The sequence below is a fragment of the Xyrauchen texanus genome, chromosome 50, assembly GCF_025860055.1.
Source record: "Xyrauchen texanus isolate HMW12.3.18 chromosome 50, RBS_HiC_50CHRs, whole genome shotgun sequence".
NCBI lineage: Eukaryota > Metazoa > Chordata > Actinopteri > Cypriniformes > Catostomidae > Xyrauchen > Xyrauchen texanus.
The window spans coordinates 4630325-4653852 of NC_068325.1; the positions used below are offsets into that span (position 1 = coordinate 4630325).

Here is a 23528-nt window from a genome sequence, read left to right on the forward strand (position 1 = left end):
ACACATGTGTCAGACTGACACCTTTGGAGCTTCTCACTTTGATTGCATCACATTATAAACAGATGCTGGGTCATATTAAACCTAGTTTGAACTTTGAAAAACATGTCTCGAGACCCCTGCATTCAGAGTTGCATCTGTTCAGCTGGGTTAAGCCAGTGGTGGCTCAGTGGTTGAGGCTCAGGGTTACTGACCAGAAGGTCAGGGGTTCAAGCCCCAGCACCACCAAGATGCCACTGTTGGGCCCTTGAGCAAGGCCCTTAACTCCAGGTTGCTCCAGGGGGATTGTCCCTGTAATAAGTGCACTGTAAGTCGCTTTGGATAAAAGCGTCTGCCAAATGCATAAATGTAAATGTAAATGTAAATGGGTTAAGTTGCAAAAATGCGTTCCTCATCTTGTGCTGTCTGCTGTCAGTAATAAGTGCAGTTTGTTGCCTGTACAGCTGGAGTAGCACTTACTACCCCCTGCTGACTGGGACTCGTAAAAATTAACATGAATTTGGTACTCCAACTTGAATTGCTCAGATGGTAGGAATATTCATTGTCAGGCCTGGGGGCACAGCCCTAGTACCCACCTTTTTCATTCTGTGGAGCAGAATAGCTTACCAACAAATGCCTACAAACACCGATTTCCTAGTTATTGTTTTTTTTTGGTGGTGTATCCATATGTTAACCGTGTTGGTATTTGTTTTGGCTGTGTGAATAAAATGTAGAAATTCTACAATATGTCTGCGTTTGTGCTCCAGTGAGTGTAGAAAATAATACTAGATTTGTGTTTTCGGGTGGTTTTTGTTGTTCCTTGTATCTATGCTAGCTCTGTTTGTATGTAGTTTGAAAGGTGGTCAATATGTTATGATCAGTGCCAATCATGTACTTTAAAACCTGGAAGGATTTGCCTATAAAATAGGCCAAAAGTTTCATTAACACTGCCTCGTTTGAATGCCCCTCATAAATATTCAGTGTAAATATCACTGCGATATTTATAATTTGCAGGTGTTATGTGCACCCCATCTGCTCAAGCTCCTGCAACAGCTGTGGCTTTTGGATAAAAATTTTTTCCTTAAATATCAATTTGTTTCTGATTAGTGACATTAAATTATAAAAGCCCCTTGAGAACACCAGCCCCCTCAACAAGTTTGGGTCATTCTCTGGAGAAACATGTTAACTAGCCATCTCGTGTTAAATATCAGGGCAGACATCATAATAATCAGGCGTATTTGTTGATAATTATTGTGGATTATTGGCAAAGCATACATCGTAGAGGTCCTCACTCACATAAGACTTCATTCTCGCCAATTAAAAATAATGAAACTGGATGTTGTTGGTGCAAAAACTTGGCATAGGTTGATTTAATTATGGACTTTATTCATGTTGAGCTCTGTCACGATGTCAAGTTAGTAATCATGCAGTTACCAATGGAGAGTTCTCTCTTCAAATATGGGTACTTTTGGCCCCGTGGACTTCTGTAATATAAGCTCTCATACAACACACTTGTCATAGTCTTACTAGTTTATTTAATTTGTGTACTAACAATGTCCAAAAGTGGACAAAGTACATGCATCATCACAGAAGAATTGTCTTTTTTGTGATTTTTCTGAAACATGAATATTCCCACCATGTTATCATTTTGAGCACATCTCAACATATATACAGTATAAATAAGTATAAATCCAATTTATCACATATGTAATTATTTGCTGAGAAAGCCCCTCAAATGACAATAATTTAATATATAATGTAATTAAATGAGTATAAATAAAATATAGATTATTAAAAAAAAAATTTTTGCATCATTATAATTAATTACATTATGGCGGCAGACGAGTAAAGCATTGGTAAACCAAAACCAAAATTCCACAGCAGTTCATTTTGCAATTGAATTCGACAATCAGTCTGAGATAGATTCGTTATAAGGTTTTTCTAAGGACGCATCAATGTACACCTGCGTCAGACAGATGCTTTTGGAGCTTCTCACTTTGGTTGCCTCGCATTATAAACATACCATTTTTAGGTCACTGTGTCAAGTTAAAGGTAGTTTGAAACTGAGAAAAACACGTCTTGAGATACCTGCGTTCGGATTTGTGGTGCAAAGTTGTGTTTGAACCACGGAGCTTTAAAATACGGTTTAAATGGAAGAACGCGTTCTTATCTTGTGACATGTGCTGTCTGCTGTCAGTGAGTGTGGTTGGTTTGTTCTCTGTATAAGCTGCACGTTGCCTGTACAGCTAGAATTTTGCTTACTGCCCCCTGGAGAAAACAGGTGGTACTACAAGCTTGAATTGCTCAGATGGTAGGAATATTCCTTATTATGTTCCGGGGACAAGATTAATTGTGTTAATAATAATTTATATTTTTATATAAATAATCGCACTGATTTAATGAGTTAAATGATGGCCCTAATTATTTTCAATGTTATTTTTAAGTGTAATTTTTGAACACATCACATGTTTCATATTTCATTTCAAGCATGCTCTTCATTGACATGTTTCCCTCTATTAACAGGACACTAACTTATTATGAAAAAAAATTTTTTTGCACAATAAATCATTAAATTATTATGATATATTTAAGATTAGGTTATTTTTTTTTTTTAGATGATCTGTTTTAAAAAAATACAATAGATTTAGGATGGATTTTCATATTTGAATGTTGCATTTTAATTGAATTTTTTTTTTTATGCATTTGGCAGACGCTTTTATCCAAAACGACTTACAGTGCAATTATTACAGGGACAATCCCCCCAGGGCAACCTGGAATTACGTGCCTTGCTCAAGGACACAATGGTGGTGGCGTGGGGTTCAAACCAGCAACTTTCTGATTAACAGCCCTGTGCTTAGCCACTACGCCACCACCACTCCCACTAATTTAAAAGTCTAGTTGTGGTATAGGTGTAAAATAAATCTATAAATGAAAGGCATTTCAAAAAAGTAAGTAAATGTTATTTTAGTTAGATGAAAAAAAAATACTTTTAATTTTGATTTCGACAGTGTGCACACTATACTGTGGATTTCGGAATTTCGGTCTCTTTATATTAGATTTTTTAAACTACTATGTACGCACATTACATACAGTACAATGTACTTATTATATAACTACATGGTGTTCTGCAAAATTCTCACAAGATTCACGTTTGCTACTACTGAGGTTGAGGTACAGGTGTGTTTAGGGGTATGGTTGGGGTTAGGGTTAAGGGTTCACGTTAACAGTGTAATTACAAAAGTATTTAAATTCATGTACTTTAAATGGAAGTACAATGCAACAGCACATATATAAATAATAAGTACATTGTATCAAATGTTTAAGTACATAGTAGTTAAAGACACCTAATATGAAGTGGGTCCAGAATTTCTCAAGGTAATTTTCTGGCCACAATCTGTCATGTCCTGAAACCCAAGTTTACGGTAACTAAAACCTTGTTTGAAAATGCTATACTAAAATAAAATTAACTTCTAAGGCCCTCACCATCTTTTCAAATGTTATTTAGGGGGGTCAGACACCATGATTTGCATGAACAATCACAGCACTGTTTTACATAACAAACAGAAAAGGGTGGGAATCTGTTCAAAAATCTACAATTTGGACATAAACTTACCAGTTGTAGAAAAATTCAGCTACAGAAAAAGAACAGTAATGTTCCAAAAGGCATAAAATAGTTGTTCTCCACTTTGTCTTTCCTCTCGCATTCAAGATGTCGGCTGTCATTGCTGTTCATCAGTCCAAAACATTGAACAGAGCAGCAGTGATTGGCAATGTCAAGGCCAATTGGCACTTGCAGACTAGACAGGCATGAAATTGCTGTTGGGAATGTAAAATCTGAAGGAAAAATTAGCCTTGCAGACCTCCAAATAAGAGTCTAAAATTATCAAACTGATCTCGGAGTCCCAATGTATTCATGATGAGCATGAGGGGGAGGGATCTTTCACAAGGTTCCCTTATAGCAATTAGATTCAGGAGCCCTAGGCTAAAGCCAATGACTGAAGGATGGAATAATGAAGTAAATGCAATATCTGGCATTGATCTTTTTGTGCCAGTCAAGGCTATTGAAGCATTTGAGTGACAGTCACAACTATAGACTCTCCCTGGCATTTGCATGCAGTAAAACTGAGTAAATGTTATACAGTGGGGTTCAGAAGTCAAGAGTCCACATTGGAATTCTGGGATGTTTTTTTTTCACTGAAACCTTGATGTAAATGCAATGTTTTAGAAATTTGAAAGAAAAGTCAAGCAAATGTCAGATGTAAGGAAATTTGTTACATCAGTCATGTTAACTGCTTCGTACAAAAGGTTTCCATTTAAGCACACGAGACGCTCATTGGAACATTCTCAAATCATGCGGGAATAACGGTTAATCGGGTTGTGCACAAACCTGTGGAGTTCATGCTAGCTGGAGTGCATGCTGTCATTTAAGTTAAAGGTTGAATTCAGTTTCTCACTTAAATTGTTATGTTGGTCATGTGTAATAAAGAAAATTGTATTAAATCAGAAAAACTTAGTATTTACTGTAAAATATATTATGACGTTGAAGTTTACGGCAATTTAACAGGTTTTTTTTTTGTTTTTTTTGAGGAAGTCACTAATAACAAGAAAAATTAAAATGGCACTTCATGTCAAATCTCAAATGGCACAATCTATGCAAATCCAGTTTCAATATAATCTCAGAATTGCAACATCCAGAAAGAGCATTACATGTTTTGCATGTCCAGATACAAATCTATAAAAGATTTGTTAAAAATATTTATATTTAAATACTATGTTGGTAACTCTTTACAATAAGGTTCTATAGTAAATGTATTATGTATCATGACTAACAATGAACAATGATTTGTACAACATTTAATCTTGGTTAATGTTAATTTATCAAAATGTGATTTGCTTATTGATTGTTCATTCTAGTTCATAATTCATAAATTAATGTAAATGTATTAATAAGGTTGTATTTGTTAACATTTGTAAATGCATTAGGTATCATGAACTAACAATAAAAAAAATATTTATTTATACCCAGTATATACTCACCAGCCACTTTATTAGGTACACCTGTACACTACTTATTCATGTGATTATCTAATCAGCCAGTTGTGTCGTGGCAGTGTAATGTATAAAATCATGCAGGTATGGGTCAGGAGTCATTTTAACCATCAAAATGGGAATAAATTTGATCTCAGTGATTTAGACCGCGGCATGATTGTTGGTGCCAGATGGGCTGTAACTGCTGATCTCCTGGGATTTCCATGTGCAACAGTCTCTAGTGTGTATAGAGAACGGTGCGAATTACAAAAAACAACCAGTGAGCTGCAGTTCTGTGGACGAATATGCCTGAGAGAGGTCAACGGAGAATGGCCAGACTGGTCCGCCTCAATGTTCAACGTGTTGTACATTCAGAAATGCTTTTCTGCATAGCACTTTTGTAATGCATGTTTATTTAGGTTACTGTAACCTTCCTGTCAGCTTGGGACAGTCTGGCCATTCTCCGCTGACCTCTGTCATTAATGCGCCGTTTCCACTCTTAGAACTGCTCTTTACACTAGAGAATGTTGTGCAATCTCAGTAGATCAGCAGTTACAGAAATACTCAAATTAGCCCATCTGGCACCAACAATCATGCCACGGTCTAAATCACTGAGATCACATGTTTTCCCCATTATGATGTTCGGCACACTACACTAGTGAAGGTCAGTGAGAAAGAGAAGCTGTTAGATACTGTTTTGGATGATGGTAGAACAGTGAGCAACACACTCACTTTGCTTATGGCTCTATATCCCAGGGTGTTTGGGTGATGTCTCAGTGATGTACTCTCTCAGCAAAGCAACACCACTCTCGCATTCCTGTTAGGGTTTCCAATCGATTCTACCCACTCAGTGATGCACCCACTGAGAATAATGTTGAAAGAGCCCTAATAAGTGATGATTCTTTTTTGAGGAACGTGGAATAGAGACTCAAGCCAACATTGTTAAATGCATTTTGGGGCTCAGTCTGACATCAGATCAGATTTACAAGTGCTGGCTGTTGCTAAATGCTAATTTCTAAAATTGTTATTCATTTTGGCACTAATGATGTCTAGCTTCACCAGTCGGAGATCACTAGAGATAATAATAAAGAGGTGTGTGAATTTGCAAAAATTATGTCAGACACTTTAATATGCTCTGGCCCCCTCCCTACTCATCGTGGTGATGAAGTGTCCCTGAACGACTGGATGTCTGAGTGGTGTCTGGAGCATAGGATTCAAAGACAATTGGAAGAGTTTTTGGGATAGACCCGACCTGCTAAAGAGAGACAGACTCCATCCCTCCAGGGAAGGTTCCGTTCTCCTCTCTAATAAATTGTCTTAATCCTTTGGGGTCTGAAGGTGTTTTGGGCCCTGGAGAAGTTTTGACATGCCTTAACATTTGTGTCAAAATATGACTTGACATATCACTGTATTCAGCACAAACTCGACTACAATAATATGTGAGCAACATGTGTGTACATGTTTGTATTTTTGAGAAAATAACGTTTATGAAATATGAAAATTTGAAGCCATTGAAATAAGACCATATAATACTAAACATTTGTCCATAAGCCATTTGAGAACTGGATCTTGTAGCCTAGAGATTTTGTTACAAAATGATGTGAAAAACATTGTGATTACTCATTCATACAAAACAATATAGTAATTGAACTTTTGTAAGACACTTTTAGTGTTAGAAAGGTCATATGCAAGGAGGCGTGAACTATCATGAATATTGATTGTAATTCACACCTGAGGAGACAAAAGACCCCTCCCCTGGGCCTATCAATGAGGAATGTGACAAAGAGGATGAATGTGAGGAGACTTAATGATCAAAATCAAGTTTGAAATTAGAAGTAGTAATCGGACTATACATTTTCTTTACATAAAGACGTTACTTAATTTTAGACCTACACTACCTTTAACTCTTTCCCCGCCAGCGTTTTTTAAAAAAAGTTGCCAGCCACCGCCAGGGTTTTGGACGATTTTCGCTAAACTTTAATGGCCCGCAGAATATTTTCTTCCATGAATATATGAAGATGCTATATATCAAAATAAAGATCTGGATGATTTTATTTTATCTTCATTTGTTCTTTTTTTATTGCGACTTGAACAGAGGTAGGTTTTGTCAAAAAACAACATTTCAGACAAAAAGCTGAGAAAAAGGCATGTTTATTTCTGATATTTTGAGCTTCTCATACTCCACTTCTTCATGTTTGAGACGATCGCAGTCTGTTTCTTTGATCAAAGAGTTGCGTACTCTTTCAAAACATGCGCAGGGGTCTTCCTTACTGTATAACACCTAAAACACGGAAACCCGGAAAATTCCGTGTTTGGCGGGGAAGCGTTTTTTCATAAAACACGGAAAATTCCATGTTTGGCGGGGAAAGGGTTAAAAGAGGAAAGGGTTAAAAGAAGTCTCTTCTGCTCAACAAGGCTGCATTTATTTGATCCAAAAGACTGTAAAAACAGTGATATTTTGATATGGGGTATTGTTTGTAGAAATTTGAGGAAAATAATTAATTTAATCAATTTTGGAATAAGGCTGTAACATAAAAACTGTGGAAAAAGTGAAGCGCTGTGAATACTTTCCGGATGCACTTTATATTCAAAATGTCCAATATTTGTAAATACTTTGTACAGAGTTCTTGTCTTGGTGATTTGACACATACAGTCATCATTAATAAATTTGGTCATGTTTAGTCATCTCCTGCAAAGGCCTGGGTTGTGGTTGTTTGTAGGTGCATTGTTTTGGAAGAACTCACCACGGGCAATTCTTCAAATGTACAGTCATTCTATAATTTCTGTGTGAAAAGTCTGATATTTTTTTGTGTTTCATGTAGATACAGACTACATCAGCGCAGAAGAAGAACAGAAGGTAGAAAAGATGCTGATATTTCTGACAGAGGATTCCAAACAGGCAGCGGCCAGCACAGCAGTGAGTACACCTATCCACCAGCCATTCCTCACACCCTTCTACCTTCACTATATATTTAAGCAATATCACACGAGCAAGAGTGTTGATATTTAGACCAATATTGCTTTTATACAACAGATTTAAAAATAAGTCAATAATATTTAGTTATGCACGTTTCAATAAAAGTAGTTCCAAAATCGCACAATTAAACATACAAAAAATCCCCTGGAAGCATTTGGTCGACATTTACATTTATGCATTTGGTCGACGCTTTTATCCAAAGCGACTTACAGAGCCCTTATTACAGGGACAATCCCCCCGGAGCAACCTGGAGTTAAGTGCCTTGCTCAAGGACACAATGGTGATGGCTGTGGGGATCGAACCAGCAACCTTCTGATTACTAGATTACTAGTTATGTGCTTTAGACCACTACACCACCACCTCCCCAGACCTAGACAATGGGTGCTGGGGAGGAGGAGGGTTTTAGAGAGAAAACGTTTAGTGTGTTGCATTGAAACTGGCTTACCTGCAAATACTGATGCAATTTAAATGCTGGACAAAGAGGGAGTACACATTTGATTGGCTAACAGCTTACATGCCAAAGGACCTATCACCTTGCACCCTGCAAGTCGATTAGCAAACGGATTACAAGTTCAAAGAACCTGTCAACTTGCACCATGTAGAGTTTCATAACTGAAAGGTCCTTAAACACAATATTTATGTGAGTAGCTTTTAGACAGCATTATGGTGGGTGGCAATAAAAGCCTGTTAGTGATTTCTGAAGTGGAATTACAACATTCCCTTAGGTTTCTGTACTGTAGTGTTAATGCAATAGCTGCCCCATTCAGGTCTTTCCACTGCAGCATTAGATAGCAGAAAACAAGGTCTTCTCAAAAGCATCCTCCCAATGCAGAGAGAAATATGATCGGCCAGTCCCATCTCCCCTCAGTGAACCACCAGACATACCTATACAGAGAGGCGTGAATTTGATTTTGAACAGATAATTCGCCACCGTTTTAAATTGAGTTGTCCAATCTGGTGCATCGCATGAATAAATATTTGTTTTCTGTAATAACTATATATATATATATATATAAAATGTACACACACACTGGTGGCCAAAGTTTGGAATGAAATACAGATTTTGCTGTTTCGGAAGGAAATTGTTACTTTAATTCTCCAAAGTGGCGTTCAACTGATCACAATATAGTCAGGACATTACTGATGTAAAAACCAGCACCATCACTATTTTAAAAAAAGTAATTTTTGATCAAATCTAGACAGGCCCCATTTCCAGCAGCAGTTACTCCAACTCCTTATCCTAGAGTTATCATGCTAAATTAAACATTTGGTACTAGGAATTCACTTTATATCCATTATATCAAACACAGTTGAAAGCTATTTGGTTCATTAAATTAAGCTTATCATTGTCTTTTGTGTTTGTTTTTGAGTTGCCACAGTATGAAATAGACTGACATGTCTTAAGGGTCAATATTAGGTCAAAAGTGACAAAAAAGAAACTGCTTTCTCTAGAAACTCATCTGTCAATCATTGTTTTGAGGAATGAAGGCTATACAATGCTTGAAACTGCCAAAAAAGATTTCATTCAACGGTGTGCACAGTCTTAAAAGACAAAGGACAACTGGCTCTAACAAGGACAGAAAGAGATGTGGAAGGCCAGATGTTCAACTAAACAAGTTGATAAGTACATCAGAGTCTCTAGTTTGAGAAATAGACGCCTCACATGTCCTCAGCTGACAGCTTCATTGAATTCTACCTGCTAAACACCAGTTTCATGTACAACAGTAAAGAGAAGACTCAGGGGTGCAGCCTTATGGAAAGAATTGCAAAGAAAAAGCTAATTTTGAAACAGACAAACAAAAAGAAAAGGTTAGAGTGGGCAAAGAAACACAGACATTGACAACAGATAATTGGAAAGGAGTGTTATGGACCTTATGGGATCAGCTAGACTATAAGGTGCGTGAGAAGTGCCCGACAAGTCGGCCACATCTATGGCAAGTGCTACAGGAAGTGTGGGGTGAAATGTCACCTGAGTATCTGGACAAGCTTACAGCTAGAATGCCAAGGATCTGCAAAGCTGTCATTGCTGCACGTGGAGGATTTTTTGATGAGAACTCTTTGATGTAGTTTAATTTTTTCAAATTGTAGTAGTAATTTTTCAAGTTATTAATGTCCTGACTATACATTGTTATCAGTTGAATGCCACTTTGGTGAAAAAAAGTAACATTTCTTTCCATAAGAGCAAAATCGGCACATTATTCCAAACTTGTGTGTGTGTGTGTGTGTGTGTGTGTGTGTGTGTGTGTGTGTGTGTGTGTGTATGTGTGTATGTATATATATATATATATAGTGAGAGAAAAAAGTATTTGATCCCCTGCTGATTATCAAAAAATTATCAGTCTATAATTTTAATGGTAGGTTAATTTGAATAGTGAGAGACAGAATAACAACAAAAAAATCCAGAAAAACGCATGTCAAAAATGTTATAAATTTAATTGCATTTTAATGAGGGAAATAAGTATTCGACCCCCTCTCAATCAGAGATTTCTGGCTCCCAGGTGTCCTTTAGACGGGTAACGAGCTGAGATTAGGAGCACACTCTTAAAGGGAGTGCTCCTAATCTCAGATTGTTACCTGTATAATAGACACCTGTTCACAGAAGCAATCATTCAATCAGATTCCAAACTCTCCACCATGGCCAAGACCAAAGAGCTGTCCAAGGATGTCAGGGACAAGATTGTAGATCTACACAAGGCTGGAATGGGCTACAAGACCATCACCAAGCAGCTTGAGAAGGTGACAACAGTTGGTGCGATTTTTCGCAAATAGAAGAAACACAAAAGAACTGTCAATCTACCTCGGTCTGGGGCTCCATGGAAGTTCTCACGATGTGGAGTTGTAATGATCATGAGAATGGTGAGGAATCAGCCCAGAAGTACACGGGAGGATCTTGTCAATGATCCCAAGGCAGATGGGACCATAGTCACCAAGAAAACAATTGGTAACACTACGCCGTGAAGGACTAAAATCCTGCAGCGGCCGCAAGGTCCCCCTGCTCAAGAAAGCACATGTACAGGCCTGTCTGAAGTTTGCCAATGAACATCTGAATGATTCAGAGGAGAACTGGTTGAAAGTGTTGTGGTCAGTTGAGACCAAAATCGAGCTCTTTGGCATCAACTCAACTCGCCGTGTTTGGAGGATGAGAAATGCTGCCTATGACTCCAAGAACACCATCCCCACCGTCAAACATGGAGGTGGAAACATTATGCTTTGGAGGTGTTTTCCTGCTAAGGGGACAGGACAACTTCACCGCATCAAAGGGACGATGGACGGGGCCATGTGCCGTCAAATCTTGGGTGAGAACCTCCTTCCCTCAGCCAGGGCATTGAAAATGGGTCGTGAATGGGTATTCCAGCATGACAATGACCCAAAACACACGGCCAAGGCAACAAAGGAGTGGCTCAAGAAGAAGCACATTAAGGTCCTGGAGTGGCCTAGCCAGTCTCCAGACCTTAATCCCAATGAAAATCTGTGGAGGGAGCTGAAGGTTTGAGTTGCCAAACATCAGCCTCGAACCTTAATGACTTGAAGAAGATCTGCAAAGAGGAGTGGGACAAAATCCCTCCTGAGATGTGTGCAAACCTGGTGGCCAACTACAAGAAACGTCTGACCTCTGTGATTGCCAACAAGTACTAAGTCATGTTTTGCAGAGGGGTCGAATACTTATTTCCCTCATTAAAATGAAATTCAATTTATAATTTTTTTTGGATTTTGTTTTATTTTTTTATTCTGTCCATCACTGTTCAAATTAACCTACCATTAAAATTATAGACAGATCATTTGTTTGTTTTCAGCAGGGGATCAAATACTTTTTTCAATCACTAATATATATATATATATATATATATATACACATACACAGTGGGCACGGAATGTATTCAGACCCCCTTAAATTTTTCACTCTGTTATATTGCAGCCATTTGCTAAAATCATTTAAGTTCATTTTTTCCCTCATTATTGTACACACAGCACCCCATATTGACAGAAAAACACAGAATTGTTGACATTTTTGCACATTTATTAAAAAAGAAAAACTGAAATATCACATGGTCCTAAGTATTCAGACCCTTTGCTGTGACACTCATATATTTAACTCAGGTGCTGTCCATTTCTTCTGATCATCCTTGAGATGGTTCTACACCTTGAGTCCAGCTGTGTTTGATTATACTGATTGGACTTGATTAGGAAAGCCACACACCTGTCTATATAAGACCTTACAGCTCACAGTGCATGTCAGAGCAAATGAGAATCATGAGGTCAAAGGAACTGCCTGAAGAGCTCAGAGACAGAATTGTGGCAAGGCACAGATCTGGCCATGCTTACAAAAGAATTTCTGCTGCCCTTATGGTTCATAAGAGCACAGTGGCCTCTATAATCCTTAAATGGAAGACATTTCGGGAGATAGGAGAAAGTTGTAGTAAGTCAACCATCACTGCAGCCATCTACCAGTCGGGGATTTATGGCAGCATGGCCCGACGGAAGCCTCTCCTCAGTGCAAGACACATGAAAGCCCGCATGGAGTTTGCTAAAAAACACCTGAAGTACTCCAAGATGGTGATAAATAAGATTCTCTGGTCTGATGAGACCAAGTTAGAACTTTTTGGCCTTAATTCTAAGCGGTATGTGTGGAGAAAACCAGGCACTGCTCATCACCTGTCCAATACAGTCTCAACAGTGAAGCATGGTGGTGGCAGCGTCATGCTGTGGGGGTGTTTTTCAGCTGCAGGGACAGGACGACTGGTTGCAATCGAGGCAAAGATGAATGCGGCAAAGTACAGGGATATCCTGGACGAAAACCTTCTCCAGAGTGCTCTGGACCTCAGACTGGGCCGAAGGTTCACCTTCCAACAAGACAATGACCCTAAGCACACCGCTAAAATAACGAAGGAGTGGCTTCACAACAACTCCGTGACTGTTCTTGAATGGCCCAGCCAGAGCCCTGACTTAAACCCAATTGAGCATCTCTAGAGAGACCTGAAAATGGCTGTCCACCAACGTTTACCATCCAACCTGACAGAACTGGAGAGGATCTGCAAGGAGGAATGGCAGAGGATACCCAAATCCAGATGTGAAAAACTTGTTGCATCTTTCCCAAAAAGACTCATGGCTGTATTAGATCAAAAGGGTGCTTCTACTAAATACTGAACAAAGGGTCTGAATACTTAGGACCATGTGATATTTCAGTTTTTCTTTTTTAATAAATGTGCAAAAATGTCAATATGGGGTGCTGTGTGTACAATAATGAGGAAAAAAATTAACTTAAATGATTTTAGCAAATGGCTGCAATATAACAAAGAGTGAAAAATTTATTTTGCCAAATACATTTTAACTCAGTTTTTCCTTTTAATCATTTAATCGTAGAAAACATTCCCTGTCTTAGGTCAGTTAGAATCACTATTTTAAGAATGTGAAATTTCAGAATAATAGTAGAGAGAATCATTTATTTAAAGGGGTCATATAATGCCATTTTTGTACAGGTTAATATGAATCTTTAGGGTCTAAATGAAAACTTTGTAATATACTTTTATTAAAAATTCTCATTAGTATTTTAAGAAAACACAAATTTTACCTGCTCAAAAACAGCTCTGTTTTCAGCACGCCGTTTCAGTGCATATGACTTTAAATGATAATGAGCTTTGGTCACCCCGCCCCTCCGTTCTGGGGGCGTTTTTGACACAACGCACGTGGAGTGTTGCCTTGACAACATGTTGCACCATGTCCAATTCTTCAGATGTGCTTGCCTATACGAAAGCAAAAATAAGTGATCAGATAACATCAATTAGAGTATTAATAGTCTTGAATCATATGCATTTGCAAGATGTAAACAGTATTTTGCCAGTATTGTGTTACCATTCATCTTCATGCAGTTATAACTGTTTTTTTGACATTACTTCTTAATCAGTAACATACACGTAAACCAGGTGTAACTTAGTGTTACCATGTTATCTGTAACACCTGCGTACACAGTTTTTAATAACACAATAACCATAACGCATTGTTCATTATAAATGTGGGATTATGAATTATATTGAGAACGTCGTAACGTTATGGAAAACATGCCGTAATGTACCCTGAGTGTAAACATTAGCCACATTCATTGTGAAGCGTGCAAGCGATTTGCAAAGATTAATATAAAGGTTAATAAAATGTTACACTTACTTCTTCTGGAGGTGCAGAGGGAATATAAATAGTTGGTACCGAATCTTTTTCAGCAGCAGCTTCTTAGCAAAACCAGCTTTATACTGACCCTCGTTTATAAAGCAGTCTGGTGAAAAATGATTCGCGCAAACATGAACGCATTGACGTTGCTCGTGGGGAATATTCCCATCGTAAACAAAACTCAGCCACTGCGTCTTCAGCGGTTCAGATTTAGGAACATCAAAATGACTGCTGTGTTCGTTATTACACCGAAGAACAGAACACCACAATCGCTTAGGCGCCATTCTGCTCCAGTGTATCAACAATGATAACGGACTATGATTGACAGCTCGCTCACGAGCGAGGGCGGGTCTGTGTTGAAACACTGCTGTCAATCAACCATCCTGGGAGGGGCGTCCGACCGTGTGATGTCACATGGTCGAACGGCTCGATTTGAGGCAGGGGAAAATATATAAGGAGATTAAAACAAAAACACTGGATGGATTTTTATCATAATAGGATGGTTGTGTACAGGCACAGCCAACACACATTTCAGTACAATCAACTTGAAAAAGTGCATGTACCATTATATGACCCCTTTAAGCTTTTAGTTCTTACCTCTCATTCCCAGTGGGTCAGAAGTTTGTGCACTTTCAAGCTGTAGTCTGGCTTTTTATGGCAATTTTGGAGCATTGGCTTCCTTGCTGAACAGCCTTCCAGGTTATGCTGATATTGGACTTGTTTTACTGTGGATATAGATACTTGTCTACCTGTTTCCTCCAGCATCTTCACAAGGTCCTTTGCTGTGGTTCTAGGATTGATTTGCACTTTTCATACCAAACTACGTTCATCTCTAGGAGACAGAATGCATCTCCTTCCTGAGCGGTATGATGGCAATGTGGTCTCATGGTGTTTATACTTGCATACTATTGTATTTACAGATGAACGTGGTACATTCAGGTGTTTGGAAATTGCTCCCAAGGATGAACCAGACTTGTGGAAGTCCACAATTTATTTTCTGAGGTTTCTTTTGATTTTCCTGTTATGTCGAGCAAAGTGGCACTGAGATTGAAGGTAGACCTTAAAATACATCCACAGGTACACCTCCAGTTCAGTACACGTCCTATCAGAAGCTGATTGTCTAATTGTCTAAAGGCTTGACATCAGACACAGATAACTTGGTGCTATGTAAACTTCTGACCCACTGGAATTGTGATATAGTCAATTAAATGTGAAGCAATATGTCTGTAAACAATTGTTTTTTTTCAAATTTTTACCTCCGTCGATTTACTTCTCAAACTGTCTCCTGTTATTGGATATTCCTGGAACAGTATGCAATGTATCTTGAAACAAAATTTCCGGTCAAAGCTGCAGCATTTTCATGATATCGCAGAACATTTCCTTAACCTTCTCTTCTGACGAGAATTATTGTTCTAATTATTATCTGTATTTCTGTCATTACATTCCGGAAGATGCTAAAATGTCTGAATTGTGCCAAAATGTGCTGGACCAACAGAAGCAATCATACAGCAGTTTTAGTAAAACCAAGAATTTGTTCACATTTAGTTCATTTATATATTTTTAGGTGTTGAGGTTATTTTGGATTTCAGTATGATTTATTATTTCATACAAAAGACCACTGAAAAGTTTAATTTATTAATTCCACTACTTTTGCCCAAAAGTAATGATCCATGTATCCATAAATATTAAGTCTACTAATAGACTACTTACAATCAATGAATAGAATAGTGGTAAATTAGATTTTTAAAATTAGTATAACTACAGAAAAATACATTGAAAACAAATAGTCACACTTGAAATGCATAATCTGGGCACCCAGTTATTAAGGTGTTGTTTGTGTAAATTAAATCTGAAGCGTAAACGTTCCATGACATCACTGCAAATGAAAGTCATCATTCCACTTAATTGAATATGTCAAGTTACATTTGCTCCCAATCAAAATGAGCTGACAACATAAGTTCCAAAAAGTGCAGTCATCATATCATCTGCTATCGTCTGCTTAACACTTATAGAACAGAGAGTAGAATAGAACAGGATAATGTTATACATTTATTCTGTCACAGTTGTGTCAAAACAAAGGACGTTTTCTGTTGTTACCTTAATTCATCTCTATTGGCAACATTATTTCCAGAATTTTAATAAACATAGATTGGTGATAGATTGTTGTTTTCCTTAAGGCTTTAAATGATGTAGCTAATACATATTGTTATTGTCCTATCTGTGTATGGTGTTATCCTGTATTTGTTATTGCTGTTCATTCCTGCTGTAATATAATACTTACTCATATATTGTCTCTATAGATCAACCCTAGTTAATTTAGACAATCATTAGATAAGTTAAGCTCTTGACTTTTAGTGACCTTTAGTTATTTCCATTTGTAATTAGACTGGTTGATTGTGTTGTGTGGGTGAAGGAAACAAAGACACTTAAACTATTAAACTTACTTTATAAATGTATTATAATGTGATTTTCTCTAAACCTGTAAAGAAAATGTCCTAGTCAGATTTACCCCAAATCAGTATAAAAAAAATTTAATAATAAAAAATAAAATGTTATTATATTTTGTATAAGACAATGAAGCCTACATTTATGAGCATTAATATTTTTTGCATTGTGACATTATTTTCAGAACACTTTAGCATTTTAGCACATTTTACCTTACGATTCTCAATACCGTAATGGGACCAAGTGTTTTACTTTTACTATTCCCATTGTGTTTCAAAATGATTCCTATTACCATAACATACTTTTTTTTTACTTTATTAAAATGCTGTTGTACAATGATTTTATTAATTTAAAATCAGCAAAAATGAAAGGCAGTACCAAGGGAATACTGCTATGATGTAGAAATACTTTACAATTTAAATATTATAGAATTTTTTTTCACATTGTGGTAATGACAATATCATATTAATCAACTTTTTTCGTATTGCTGTAATTAGAATATCATAATTGACTTTTTTCATATTACGGTAATGAGAAATCATAATTATCATCTTTTTTCACATTGCGGTAATTAGAATATTGTACTGACCAATTATTTTCCCATTGCGGTAATGAGAATATCATAATGACCAACTTTTTTAACATTGTAGCAATGAGAATATCATAATGATCAACTTTTTTGCATGGCTGTAATGAGAATATCATAATGATTGACTTTTGCGTTAATGAGCATATCATAATGACCAACTTTTTTCACATTGTGGTAATGAGAATACAGTATCATAATGATTTACTTTTTTACCATTGCGGTAATGAGAATATAGTAATGACCACCTTTTTTCCCATTACATTAATGAAAATATCATAATGACTGACTTTTTTCCCATTGCGGTAATGAGAATATTATAATGATTTACTTTTTTGCATTGCTGTAATGAGAATATCATAATGACCACCTTTTTTCCCATTACATTAATGACAATATCATAATTATTGACTTTTTTGCATTGCGGTAATAAGAATATCATAATGACAATGCAACTTATAATTGCTTATTGGTTTATTGTGATTTTGGAGTCAAAGGTTTTGTGATGTCCCATTAAGCACATCTTTACCAGAACAGGAGCTAAACATATCATTACCTCATTGTGTACTTGCAAGTCTGTATTTGTTTCCACTCGCTGACATTGTTTACACAATTCTGCCAAGTGCACCTTGCCTCTGACGTCCTGGGTAACAAAGCCTGCCATCGGTCTTTTGTGCAGTAATGATCTGATCTGTTTGTGTGTGTGTGTGTGTGTGTGTGTGCGTGCAATTGGGCCTTCACACATCTTTTTTTTTTTTTAAGTGGTGTCTGATTACCAGTAATTTTTCCAGCCATAAGCAGCTCTTGCCTCTGCCCAAGTGAACAAACCTCTCATCGACACTTATCGATAGTCATTAACATCTTCTCTCCATTTGTTCCTTGTTTATGTTTGTTTTTCTCTTATAAAAAATATAGAACGCCCCTCTCAAATATATCTGGTGGTAGATCTGTCCCACTGTTAGGATTTGACAAAAATGTGGGTACATTTTTACATTTGATATGGCAAGAATGCGTATTGACGTATCTATGGGTCAGTTAGATGCCTTCTGGAGTAGGGATGGGAAGTTGTTAGGAATTTTAACAATTCCGGTTCCTTAATGGTTCCATTAACGATTTTCTTTAGTAATTTTAGGAAGAATCTACTCAACTCAAATTATCTCAAAAGACAAATATGTTTAGGAATCAGACTACACTAGTCTTGTTATATGATTCATGCTGTAGATTCAAAAGAACCGTCTTAAAAGGTTCATTTGTTTAGGAATCAGACTACACTGGTCACACTGTGTATGTTTTGGGCTGCTAATTAAATACAATTCTAGCAAGGTCTCCCATCTGCATCTAGCAACTGCATAGCAATGTGAAAATCACTTAGAACACCTTAGCAACCACATAGATATGCCCTGGCAACCCCCTACTACACCTTAGCATTGTAGTGGCTACTTTTACACATGCAAGCGCCACTCATATACACACATACATATACTATTATTAGTATAGTAGTTAGTTATATTATATTAGTATTTTTTATTATTCCAAATAGTCATTGAAATACATTTATACTTGGTATCTCTTCTGATTTGACCGTGCTAACCAGTTTTCAAATTTCTAGTGCTTTGAAGTTACAAGTCTTATTTACTCCCGGGGTTGTGTCCCAGATTCCAGATTTTATGGAGAAACAGGCTTAAAAAAAGCAAATGTTACACCAGAGTTTGAGAGCAATATTATAGTTTTTAAAGTCATTCCTGCTGGTTTCTAGTTAGGCACTAGGAAATCAACTTTAACACACTTTTGGCAGATCTCTGTTGCTGCAATTTACTGTCAATATAATACATACCTGCATGGACAAGGTACTTTAGCAAGAAACAGTCATTTTCTTGGGAAAAATAAGGGTTCGGATTACGTTTTTTTGACAGCACATTGGGCTACTTCTCCTCTGGAAAGTGCCAGTGTAATTATCTGCCTGTTTTCAGGGCACTTTAGCTTAGACGAAAGCTATAATTTTCACTCCCACAGCTAAAGTACTGCCTCCCCTCTCCCTCATTCTCTAAGCAGCTTGAAAGGAAGTTGAAATTGACATTTCTTGGCTTCTAAGTGACCCAAAAGTCCAGAGAAGTGTTATATATTTATTCAGTCTGTGACTCAAAACTGAATACGGTCATGATATTTCAAATCATGTGGCTTTTTGAGGAGATCACCTAGGGGATCGGATCCAAATTTCACTCAGTGGCCCCTTTTACACCTGGCATTAAAGGAATAGTTCATCCAAAAAGTATTATTCTGTCATTATTTCTTCATCTTAATGTCAGAGCTTTATTAATTATTTGATATGCATTTACACCTTGCATTCTAATGTGTCTCCAGTGTGATCAGATGGAGAGCTGATTGCACTTACACACGCTTACATATTTGTGTTGGGTTGCGTTATCCTTTTTACCAAATTTTAAAACATTGTTGGATAGTTCAAATCCTTTCCATTATTTTGGAAGGGACGTGAGTGAGAATTTGGGGAGGGAAATGACAAATGAGAAGTTTCAAGTGTAGTCCAGTGGAAAAAATCACTGACCAGATCTCAAGACTGTGGTGTCTGGATTCTTCTTGACATTGTGAAAGCAGAATAAAATAAAAAGCCAAGAACCGCCAAGACAGCACTTATAATAGCTAATAGGCCTTATTAATGAAACATGAGCAGAACAAATTTGTGTGTAAAAGCTTTTATAGATCGATTCTTCAGATGATTGAGGAGAATCCTTTTCCATGTCATCAAATTTAGATTTTTAGCTGGCGAACCATAAAATGGATGAAAACATCCCAACTAGGAACACCCTGGAAACCACACATTAAACCCTATCATCGTGGTAGCAATTCAAGAAAACCAGAAAACAAAATGTATTACTTTTTAATGAGTTGGCAGTCTGGCTGTTACGTATGACAATGAGTAAGCATACTGAGATTGGTCAGACGTTTGTTCCTTACTGTTTTACCATATTATTTCCACAAGGAAACCATTTTTCTCTAGGGCAGGTTATTGTAAGTGTACCCTAGCTTTTATATTTTTGCTGGATTTCGAAATGCATCTAATACTTCTTGTCTTACAATGCTTGACCTACTTTCTGTGCAAAGAATCTGAAAGCGTATCTGTGTTGACAACTGACTGTTCAAGCTATTTTTATGGTTGTGTTGACTGAAAAGCAGTGGCATGTCTAACCCGAAAAGATGTTTTGTTTGGCGCCAATGCAATAACTAGGACAACGTCTCGGTTAATCCATTTTCTTCATCTCACCGGTATTACGAAAGGTACAAACAACAATCTGCTTGGATATAAATAATTCAGCAGAATGCTAAAATGTCTTCAATTTTAGCATTCATCTCCTTTATTACAGCCTTAAATCTTTAAGATGCCATATCTGCAAAATATGATGTGTAAACAAACCCATAAATTACCACAGACTGGCACTCTGCCCCTCTTATAGTTTGAATTGCTGTTTGTGTGAAGAGTACATTTATGTTTTCTGGGGTTCATATGTGTTTTACACTTGTGCATATGACATTTAAGCTAAAAGGTAATTGCCCCCTAAAAGTACAACTGGCCCCCTCCAATTCAACTGGTCTGGAAGCACCCCTGTGCAGCTCTCGGTTAAATATCACCCCTTTATGTCGAAAAGACCCCATCACAAGAAAGGTCAGTTGTCAGACCTCTTAGGTGACATGCATGCCTGCACTCTCCTCGCAGTGGCATCCCCTGCAGTCAGACCATTAGTGGCGGCCTGAACATATTGCAGATGCTGAGATGTGAAATGTAAATTTTGCTAATGCATGCTTGTTTCCACACCGGCGATACATTTATTGAAACAGCACAGCAAATTTTTGCCGTCGCCTAGTGTGATGGACATTTTTTGTTTCCATGATTTTCCATGAACATTTTTTGTTCAGAAGGAGATTTAAATGGAATTACTGCAGAAATCCATAAAGAATCTTCTCGATGTTCAAAAAGGTGACACAATTTTACTTAGCATTGGAGAGAACTCTGTCGACCTTTAAAAGTACATAGATAATTATATTTTACAGTGTCTTCCCCAACATCCCAATTATATTGTCTCATTTAGATGGAAGTAATGGTGTCCCGCATGGAGACCAGCAAGCTTTGCATATAGGGTCTTAGAGTAACATATCTACTGTAATCATCCAGAGAGGGCTGGACGGTACTGTACAGCAATTTGTGCCACATCAGCACATTTGCTCTGACTGGAGAGGGATATATGACCTGCGGCACTGAATGGATGTAGCCATAAGTTCATTCATCACATCTATGTGGCTCATAACGCTAAATTCCATTTAGCAGTAGAGCTCTGTGGGTAGTATTCAGTCTTTTTGACGTGATTAAAATAAACAAATCTTTAAAGGTGAAGTGTGTCATTTCTGTTCCACTAATAACACCAAAAACTCTCTGGCCCAAAATAAAAAGTCGCCGTTTGGATTTCAATAAGCAGTTACTTAAGAGCCTATGATTGGATCATTATTGATGTGATTAATATGTTTCAGCTGGCAACAATTCTTTTAACCCTAACTTATGCAGCGTGTAGCTTCTCATTTCTTAAACAACCATTTCGGAAGACGTGATCGTGGAAAAGAACAACAATGCCTAGATTCATCTGGCTCAAATTGTGAAAGAGTGGTTCAGGGAGCATGAGGAATCATTTTCACACATTAATTGGACACCACATAGTCCTGACCTTAACCCCATTGAAAGTCTTTGGGATATGCTGAAAATTAATGCAACTCTAGATGGAAATAAATGTTGTGACGTTGCATAAATTGTCGAAACAATGCCATGAAGAATGCATGCCATAATCAAAGCTAAAGGTGGTCCATCTAAATATTAGGATTATTACAGAAGAAATGTTTAAATACACTGGTGGCCTCTAACCCTTCAAAGTTGTAACTGGTACTTCCTCTATGCGCCTTCTCTAGAGCAGCAAAGAAAATATAAGTGAGTTGATAAATTGAGCAAATGATTGCGTTGTAATAAATTATTTAGCCATGTAGGTGGGATGCATTGTCTTCTAGTTAAACATGCTTAAGACATCATTTAATCTTCCTTTGTTTGTGCAATTTCTGTGTGTAACATCCCCTATTGTGCACAATTTATCAGATTCCATTGCATTCTGTTCCATTTGTTGTGTTGTCTAGCAGGGTTCCCAATCATCCTGGAAAACATGGAATTTTGCAGTGCTATTTTCCAGTCATGGAAAACCTAAATATCCTAGAAAATAATTTAAGTATAATTAAAATGTTTGACTGTGTGGCTAACATGGTTTTTGTTACATGTACAAAAACATGGTAACAACGAACTTGGGTAGGTGTCAAATACACAAATTCTTGTAGTTTTGTCACTGCCAGTGGAATGTCACTGCCAATGGAATTTGACATATTTGGGATGAAAAATAATGTTTTAATTAGGGATGTGCCAGGATGGTCCACTAATCAACTAGTCATCCAACAACAGAGTATTCGATTAGTAGGATCGACTACTAACATTTCTGTTTTTATTTGTGATGGTTTTAATGGCAGACACCATTCTCAAAATCATCAAGAGACCTCACTTCTCAGAGTGTATTGCTTGATGATAGCTTGTTGTGCTTAACAGTGAGCCTAACGGAGTCTAATTATACTTCTATTGGTTTTATACTAGTCGTTCAGACAACCCACAGACTAGTCAATTATGAAAATTGGTAGTTTTGCACATCCCTATTTTGAATGCACAAATAATACAATTAAAATTGTGAAATGTCCTAGTGTGATTATTAAACTGCAAAAGGCTGCGAAAAAATTATTACATTTATAATCTGCATGTGCTGCATGCTTCAAAATTAATGTATATTAATTCAGGAACCACAATATGCACATCATGACTTCTCTTGTTCTCTTGTAATATTATACCTGTTGGGCACAAAAATGGTGTTTAAATGTCCTGGAAAAATGTGCCTTGAAATGATTGGGAACACTGTCTAGCTTTTTTAATGCAAGAACATGTTCAGTGTGAATGGTCCCTTACTCTCACAATCACAGGTTTGACATTGACTGATAACTGTTTTTGTTTGTGATAATGGGCTAGAATTCTGATTCTGGTCAATATCCAAATGAAATGTGTAAAGTACCAAGTGTTCCTGTCAGGCCACTGTGAACCAGAGTGAACCAGGGCAGTCAAAGTCACTGTCTGCTCCAGCAAATTACCACAGGATAGTGGATATCTTCCCCTATTACTCAAACACAGGATCTGAAGGTAATAGCTCAGGAGAGACGGACTTGGGAGGGAGTGAATGAGATTGGGCTTCTATTTCCTTCATCTCAGTTTAGAGA

At 37.3% G+C, this 23528-nt stretch overlaps 1 protein-coding gene across 1 annotated transcript in view; it reads left to right on the forward strand.

Moving 5' to 3' along the window:
* The window catches only part of LOC127641218 (E3 ubiquitin-protein ligase RNF123), a 161338-nt gene that overhangs the window by 131097 nt on the left and 6713 nt on the right, over positions 1 to 23528 (forward strand). The window contains exon 37 of the mRNA XM_052124042.1: positions 7827 to 7921. Coding sequence (XP_051980002.1) covers positions 7827 to 7921 — 95 coding nt within the window. The remainder of the gene's footprint in view (positions 1 to 7826; positions 7922 to 23528) is intronic.